At 41.1% G+C, this 9,371-nt stretch overlaps 1 protein-coding gene across 1 annotated transcript in view; it reads right to left on the bottom strand.

The window, feature by feature from the left end:
* Positions 1-1,629: 1,629 nt before the first annotated feature.
* LOC150089265 (zinc finger protein basonuclin-2-like) overlaps positions 1,630-9,371 on the bottom strand; it is a 375,583-nt gene continuing 367,841 nt past the window's right edge. The window contains exon 6 of the mRNA XM_090389926.1: positions 1,630-4,718. Coding sequence (XP_090246052.1) covers positions 1,728-4,718 — 2,991 coding nt within the window. The 3' untranslated portion in view covers positions 1,630-1,727. The remainder of the gene's footprint in view (positions 4,719-9,371) is intronic.

Raw genomic sequence — 9,371 nt, 5'->3', positions numbered from 1 at the left:
TGGAAACATCGAAACGGCGCGTACTTGGAATACCTCCAAACGCGATGTGGACTTAAACTCTTCTTAAACTGGGAATGCGAAGACATTTAAAGTGAGATGCAGAATGATCAGAATCGTCATAGTAATTACTATTAAAATTATTAATAGACATGTCTGAGTAGGGCATGAATTAAAAAAAAAAAAATTGAGAAAACCTGCAACGAAATAAGATTAATTGCACATCTGTGCCCATCAAGAAGGATATCAGGAATTAAAGGTCAGGGCTCATCGTCATGTGCCCTCAGGAGTCCTCTGGAAATAAGGACACTATCCGTCCTATCTAAAAATGTAAGTTCGTTTTTGATATCATTGAAGAAATTAGACCCTCAAATTAATTTCAGTCTATATTAATATTATTGAGGCCAAATGATGGAATGAAGTGGGCTTTTTCAGAATCAGCCTGAAATTAAAAACACAATAATAAAATAAAACAGAATGTTCATACTATTCCCATTTCCACATGGTAACCAGTTCCATTCTGAACTTAGCCAGACTCATTTCCCCTGCCACGTTGGAAGACAACTTATTGCAGTGTCAACCTCTCCTTAGAGGTCTAGTTGTCAAACTTTGCAATCCACACACTAACCTGTTCTTCATATGTGCATCTGTTTGCCATCCAGTTTACTGGTTGGTTGACGTCACATACGGTTTCCAGATTTGAATAGAATATTCTAAATGCGGTCTAACCATCTTCTTGTATAGAGGAGAAGTACACGCATTTGAGTGACCATGGTTCAAGTCATGTGACTACTAAATTGCATATCTTTTCGATAGTGGTGCTCAAATTAAAAGTGGTTTTCTGGGGTCAGCGGGTTACAACCACTGACCTAAATACAATTTTCTTGGAAGTCACCAGACAATCAAAACAATTTAGAGTAACAGTTGTGCTCAAATTCATATAAGGATATAATTTTTATACTAGAATACTCCCACCAAAGCACTCACTGAAGAATCTAAAGTGAATATTTTTTCGCATATTTATCTGCACAAGTGTTTAAACTAATGAAACATTAGCCGAAAAGTGTATGTGTTTAAGAAGAAGAAGAATCAAGACACTCGAATACAACAACATGTCAAGCACTTTAATGACCCACCATCAATAAGGCAGTAATGTGCACGTCGTGCGGGACCAGCAGGTTCACAGGAAGAGGTATAAATAACTTAAAGACTTTGCCAGTTTGCATCACATTCAAACAGCTCTATATCGGAGGTCTTGCTGAGAAGATTCTAACCATTTAAATAGGTGTAAAAACGGAATAACAAGAATTGGAACTGTGAGCTCAACTGTTTGGATTGAAATGTTTAACTGCATACACACGGAGTGTTCAGAGGAGCGGGGTGGGAAGATTTTTTTTTTCGGAAAAAATCTAAACTGCTTACAATGTACAATGTTTACTGGTTGGTTGACCTCACATACGTCACTCTCGCGATGATCCAATCAACAGCGCATTTAACAAAGTGTGGAAGACACCAGCAGATGCTGTCCCTTTTTCCGCATCGGCCGGCAAGGCTTATTGACCTTTACAGATTCTATGACACAACACAAAAAAAAAAAAGAAAAAAAAAAAAAAGAGTCCAATTAATGTTCGCAGTCTATATACTATATTACAGGCTTTGTAGATGTCGGCCATTGTGGCCGAAATGTAAAAGTTCAACTTGGCACAAAGGTTCTAGAGAGAAAGAAGTCGTTACGAGGCGGCTGTGGCTTTCTCTCTGTTGTTATGTAGATCGTCGTTGTGGAGATTTCTCGTCCGTCGGGACAGAAACACCTTATTGCAACCATCCTCTGAGCATTGCATCAACTCCTGGGTGTGGCACTTTTCGTAATGTTCTCGCAGAACAACACTTTCGTGGAACTTTTTATCACACAATTCGCACGAATATTTGCCCTCTCCATCGGGGGTGAGTTCGTCTTCCAAGTTCACATGATCGGTCGTAGATTTTGGTGTCGGGGGATTCGGTTGAGGACTGGGTGTTGTCGTGGTAATAGAGCTCGTTGGAGTGTCTCTACCACTTCCTCCTCCACCAGCACCGCCGATGCTGGCCCCTCTTTCGCCTACCATGCCGTCTGTTAATGCTCCTGTCGTCGAACTGGGCGGGGCCATGAATGCGGGATGAAAGCCAGGCATTCCAGTTAGATGACCGGGGAAAGTGGTGCCGGCTACAAACCCTTCGGCACCACACGTGGGAATACGTCCGTGATAGAGTTCTGCAAAACTCAGCGGGAGGCTCTGAGGATCGTACAGTCTCGTGTAAAACTCACTACGTAATGCAGCGTCAGGAGTAAAAGGATAGAGAGCGCTTTTGTCAAAGAATGGCGACGTCTTCTCCGAACTGGTCGAAAGCAATTTGCGATGGAGGTTTAAATTGGCACTGTGACGATCCCGGCTGCGTTTTGAAGGAAACGCTGCATTGCACCCCTCCACTGTACATTTATGCATCAACTTGAGATGAACGTTCTGGTAGTGCGTCTTCACCCCGAAATGATTCTGGAAGATTTTACCGCACGCTGTACACCTGCGAGGATTCTCCTTGTCCACAGGAATGTCGACTGACCCGATTAAGGAAGCATCTCTGTATACGGGCAACAAAGGCATCTGCTGTTCCGACATCGAGTTGTCCTGATCACTGCTGATTGGAACACTGGTCCCGTGAGTTCCCGAGTTTTGCTCGTTCAGTGATGGATTCGGATCTCGCGAAGAGTCGTAAGGTGTCGACGCGAGACCTAAGCCAGGAGCGTGAAACGAAACACCAGTAGTTATCGGAGTCGAGTGGTTCGTGTGAATCCTTGCCGTCGTGCTCGACAGATTTGTAAAAGCCCCGAGAGAGAGGGATTCCAGATGCCTCAGAGGGTTTTCTGATATATCTTCCGTGTCGGCAGGTATGTTATTGCCGATCTGGCACTTTTCTTCTTGCTTCATATGACCACTGGGAGGATCTTCTTTCGCACCTTCGTCTTCTAGTTTCGCAGACTCTGCTGCTGTTGGAGTGAGACAAGGCGGGGTCGGTGGAAAAGGAATGGTTGGCGGCGGTGGTGGTGGAGGAGGAGGAGGGGGGAGTGGAGGAGGGAGTGGTGGAGCTCCGGGAATTGCAGGAATAACTTGCTTCTTCTCGATCCTGTCTTCCATTTCTTCTAGTTCGTATTTATCTAATTCTTCATCTTTAGAGTCATCCCCTCCGCAGTCCGAACTCAGATCATCTGATTTTGAATCTAAAAAACCGTTTTCGTCATGATCAATGTAAGTGTCACTGGAAGAGTCGTCTGTCGAGACATACTGCATATCGTCATCACTCGCCACTGCGCATTTCGTTGGGTTCATGCTTTTTCGCTTCCTGACTCCTTTGCTGGTTGTTAAACCACCATCTTTCATCGTCAGATCCATTCCTTCTTCTGCACAGTTGCTCACCTCGTCTTCTTTACTGTCTTCTAGTCGACATTTTTTGGTCAACGGGATAGCCCCCACTTCATCTGTGAGCGGCTTCAAAGTGTTATGCTGAGATTGAGGGGGCAGATGGTCTGATAGAGGCTTCAGGTTGTAATTTGTAAGTTTTTCCGGCTCAGGTATTACATTTCCATCTCCGTCGAGTAGAGGGTTTCCGGCTGATGGCAGGAGAGTGTGATTGAAGTTTATCAGCGTTGTCGGCGGCATGAGAGGAAAAGGGTTCGCTGCTCTCCCATCATGAGGATTAAGTTTGCGCCGCAGGTTTGGGGTGTGTAGTTTTGGGTTTGGGTTGGCACTGTGTCGATTTCTACTGCGGCGAGAGCTGAACATCATGCTGCATCCTTCCACTGTACACTTGTGCATTTCGCGCAGGTGAACGGCACTGAAATGGATCTTGAGCGCACCTTTGTCACAGAATGTCTTCAGGCAAACGTGGCATTGCACTCGCTTCTTACCCGTGGATGGGTTCGTTGCCAGAGTGCTGAGGACCATTGGATTCCACCTTCGTTTCATGGGATTAGCCGACTTTCTGAGATGACGGACCTTTTTCGCTGCAAATATCGAGTCCAGATTGCCAGTGTACGACTGACTGAGATTGATAGCACTGTTTGTGTCATCTTCTGATCCACCGTCAGTAATACTGAAGTCTGAGTTCACAGTGAGTGTCGAAGTGTGATTGGTATACGAGGTGCTGATGCTGTGCATGGCGGGAATGGAAGTGGTGGGAGACGATAGAGGAGTGCTGTAGCTGATGGATAAAACTGGAGCTTCGGACGTCTTGATTTCCGGGCTATTCTTCTCACGTCGGAAGTCGTAAGGCTGCATGTTTTGAAGTTTGTTCAAGGGTGATATGGCCATGGAACTGTTGGAGTCTACAGGTGACCCGGCGTTAGGTGACGGAGAATGACTGGAGCTAACACTGGAGTGCTGTCGAAATAAAGACGGCCGACTAATGGGCAGGACGTGGGCTAGAGAGGAACTTGTTGACACATATAAACTAGTTTGCTTTAAGAGAGCAGAACTTGCAGCTTTGTTCGCCCTTTCGATGAATTTCTTAATATCCGAGTCCGTCCGAGGAGATTGTACAATGTATTCTGGCCTCTCGCTGCTCTCTTGTACAAGTAACTGCTGAGCGATGGCTTTTGTTTCACCGAACCGTAGAAACTGTTGTAGGATAAGAGGCTCTTCATCTCTGGTGGCCAAGATCCATCGGTCCAAAACGTTGCCAGCAGCGTCCTAGAAAGAAATAAAAAAAAATAATAATAAATTAATGCCGTTTACGGATGCAGAGAGAATTAATACAGCTCATAAGAACTTAATACAATAGATTGTCAAAAGAGTTTATGCGTGTGTGTGTGTCTGCTCATGGTAGGCCACAAGGATTGATTTTAGATGAAAATCGGTGTAACAGAACTGTTTATCTCTTCGAAATTTTACTTTAAATACAGAGTAGACTTAAATGTAATTAAACAAACAAAAATAAATATTTATGCAATGTGTTAGTTAAAAATACAGAAAACAAAAACTTTGTTAATATTGCACGAACCATAATATGCAGTATTGATTTCTATTCAAACCTTCGCCGATGTAATGCAATGGATCGGATCTTAAAATGATTCCACATCAGAATTTTTTCCTTTCAGAATTTCCGTTGTCATTTTCCATGTTTAGGTTTTTATAATACCGATATCGTAATACGTATTAAAAGTAAAGCCACATTACTTGGATTTCTGTTATTCCTTACACAATTAAAGAGGACACGCATAAATCACGTAGGGCAATCTTGGGAGCTAAGCGTTGTCGCATCATGGAATTTTCTCGATTTAAGGTGGTTATATTACAATCATAAATAAATGAATAAAAAGCAAAAAATGCTGCATTTCTATACTACAATGTAACAGTAAAATTATGAGGATGTACCAGAAATCTCGTTGTCGAGTTTCTTTAGCAATACGATCGTTTCCACAGTTTGCGATTTGAACGTTCGCATCCATTGGGCTGCTTGCTTTTCTTTTAGGAAATACAATATATATATATAACGCTTCTCTGGTGGGTGGGCAGATGCTCTTCTCCAGGGTACCTGCCTACCCACTGATGAAGAATATGAGAGAATATGAATAATTAAGTACTTTTATTCCAATTATTTATTTGAAGAATAAATAACGCTTCTCTAGTGGGTGGGCAGGTACCCTTCTCCTGGGTACCTCCCCACCCACTGATGATGAAGCCCACTAGCTTCGAAACGATCGTCTGGGTGGTGGTATCCACAGAAAATAAATAACAGTAGTCTTCTCCACTAGAGAAGCGTTATTTATTCGAAGTAGTGCAATACCAGCTATCTCGTTGTGAAGGCACCAACAATATGCGATACAATTAAAACGATGCCTTTACAATAAATACGTAGTTCAAATTTATGGGCAAACTATGGTGTATCTACCGATATTATATAGTTATTATTTTTATAGCACATTAGCATCTACGGCCATACCGAGCGATGTGTGTTAAATTTACATGTTGTGCGGGATGAAAAACCTCCAATAACTCACGGCAGGAACCCCACTCCCTGAATTCTTCCAGCAGTACATCGTTGCTATTAGAATTGAGGTTAAGTTAAACATTCAATCGTCGATAGAGGTTGTCCAGGACTGGATTGAGTCTTCAGAACAGCTAGAAGTTTCGTTTAATTGATTTGAGCGATATCTTTCGCAGAATTCTTATTAAGAAATTCAATTTCTGCAGAGTTCTGTATATTTTTTTATCCAATAAAATGCAACCCAGATTGCAAATGGTATCTAAAATTTGGAATGACCTCATTTCCAATTTTTATTAAACAGTTTACTGGTACTTTGTTTCTGAAAGTATCAAAAAATATTAAAAAATAATAGTTTCTCTGTCATTGAAATGATTATTTTATTTTTTCTGTGGAACTGTTTAAACTACTTTTTGTATCCTAGGGTTTCGAGGAAAGTTTGTTCTAAACATCGCAAAGTGTTTGAGTTTTGTCCATGACATATATAAATGCAAGTATGTTAACTCATTATAGCATGATGAGTAAATATATTTGCATTTTATAAGTAGTAGTGTTGTTTGTGTCATCAATCGGATTTGTTTGTTTCCAACCGAACCACTGGGTCACTGCCACTGCTTTTGAATGTGTTCATATGATTTCAAGCAATTTCATTGAAGCCAAAAAATAAAAATAAATGAAAAACAAACTGTTTTGTGCAGTTAAATTGATCGGGGTACAAATAAATTTATTTACTTTACCAAAAAGAGGGGAGGCATCGATGAAAAGTCAAATCTCTTGCTGTGCTGCTGGAGTTTACAATAAATTTCCTAAAGCTGGTTTGATTAAGTACTTCTATTCCAATTATTTCTATTCCTAGCAAGCACTACATAATGATGGAAACAGAATGAAGTCAGAATGGAATACAGTGGCAAATACAAGACACATCGTGCTGTTTAAAAATCTTTAAATATGCCAAAGATTAATCGTCCACTAACCATACATCTCCACCACTATCTATGAGGATGAACTCCGACTTTGTTTGCTACAGTAGTTTGCCACACACACACATACACACACACACACACACTTTTTCCTGATGTACTTTGTGGCGAACAAGTTTCTTGTTGTAAATAATCTGTAACTTAGGTTTCACTTAATTTCAGGTAATTTCAGTTGTGATGCGCAACTGGTTTGGCTAAACTAACGTGAATTCACCCCACATGCAAGCAAAATGAATACCAACTTTGAAATGAGCCCCTGGGATATCATCTTGACCTCTCATTCCAAAGGCCTCCGACTATCCCAGAAGCCGCAGAGAGGTGACTCACTTCAACACATAACTTACGGCTATTTCTTGGTAGTTTGCTAAAAAGTCTCAATCATCTGGCACTTTGAGGACGTAATTTACGCGTTTACATAAAGAGCTACTCAGTGCTCGGAGAGCGAAAGATCCCAGGAGGGAGGAAAGAGAGCTAGAGGACAGACGGCTGACAATATCTTCACCCTAACGGATTCCAGGGCTTTGGAGTCGAGTATAGCTATTACCGGCTGGGCCTGTTTCTTTCTGTCTTTTTTCCTTTTTTAATCCACATGACATCGGTGAAAAGTGACGGCTCTCAGGAACCCGGAAAGTTCTTGTTTGGGTCGTTATGATAAGAAGCGGTGACATTTCGATAAACAGTGATCCCCTCATGGCCCACCGACTGAGACTATGACGTCAGAGCTGGCAGCTGGGACATGCGAGAAGCTTTGAAAAGAAAGGGTACCAGGAAACCACCTGACATCACCTGAAGCTGCAAACACACTCGACTGCGGTTACTGCATCGTGCCTTCCTTTTCCGGGATGTTGAAGCGAAGTTAACTTTCCTCTGTACCAGATGGCATGACGTTAGCTGGGAAGTGTGCACCGCACAAAATACATGCATGTTCGAGCTGGCAGACCTGATTTTCAATAAAGGGTAAAGAATGTGTTCAGTTAGGTAACCTGCGCGAAATTGGACGTGAAATTAGAGATTGGAAAAAAAAAGAACACTGTATATCGTTGACGTCATCATACTGCGGACATACGATGTCCGCTACGTAATGCCGTTAATTAATTTTTATTATTCTGCCTCCGTTTCAAACGAAAAGTCACTATGTGTTAAAATAGAAACTCGACAAGTGTTAGTTGTCTGACGGCACCAAGGATTCTCCCCATCCCCACAGCAAGAATTTAGGTGTTTATAAAATTATTTTTAATAAATTTTATAAAAGAGAGTCGCGACTCGTGTCCCTAGCGGCTAATAGCCGCTGGGGACAGGGTACTCTGGAATGCATTAACACAAGACATAGTCCTAAGTGAAGAAGGGGACAAAGATTGCTATTTGGAGTAAATGGATCGTGAGTTTTGAAATGAATTTTTTTTCTTTTTTTTTTTAGGGAGACTCCAAACTAAGAAACCCAAAAGTACTAAGAACCGTGCATGGATTGAAGGCTGAGAAATCAGAAGATATCTGTTGATATTAGGCCTGAATTTTCTGACTAGGCTGTAATTTTCAAGAAATATATTTGAAGGAAGATTGCTTCAGAGAACAGACGTGGAAAGGATAAATGACGAAGAGGATATGGGAGCAATATTCCGTAATAAGATGGATTTAAAATTTATACGAAGTCGTTTAGAACATAGTAGCATCGAGAACTAAAAAAAAACAAAAAAAAACACACACTTTTCTGATGCAGAGGAAGTGATTTGTGAAGAAATTATGCCGAGGAAGCTTACAAGTCACAGTGATCCCCAATAAAGATATATGATCTTGTCGAGAAATCAAAGTGACATCGAAGATACACGTAGAAGAAGTAGACTCTTTTTTACCCGAGAAATAAGACAGGATTAAATTTTAGAGGGATTGAAGTTAACGAAATTTTCTTCGCTCCATTGGAAAGTTACAATGATATCGGCATTATGGAATCTGTGGTGGATATTCGAGAAGTTGATGTTTGAATAGGGCAAAATTTATCAAAGTGGAATATAGAGTGCTGTCGTCAACAAAATTATGGACAGAATTTCAAATGAGTATTGAAAGGTTTTCGATTGAGTATTTCAATGGTAAAAGGCCATTTTTATACAAGGGGAAAAGAGTGGGAAAAAAAAAAACTGAGCCATTAGGAAAAGCATTGATAGAGAATGCCGAAAAAGAAAGCCGTCTATCGTCAGATTTTACTCTGACAGTGAGCACTCGCAGAGAAAACTGAATACCCAGTTAGAAATCCATACGATGTAATCTTGTTTAGAAGACATTTATGCCAAACACGATCAAAAGCCTTAGAAATATCAAGAGTTTCAGCAATTTTTTTTCATTTGAATTTCTCCACTTATGAGTAATATGAGCTGATATATTACC

The sequence above is a fragment of the Mastigoproctus giganteus genome, chromosome 2 (genome assembly GCF_048544385.1).
Source record: "Mastigoproctus giganteus isolate SK-2022 chromosome 2, ASM4854438v1, whole genome shotgun sequence".
In the NCBI taxonomy this organism is placed as follows: domain Eukaryota; kingdom Metazoa; phylum Arthropoda; class Arachnida; order Uropygi; family Thelyphonidae; genus Mastigoproctus; species Mastigoproctus giganteus.
Note: the sequence above shows the minus strand (reverse complement) of the source record. Positions and strands in the feature narration are given on the sequence as shown.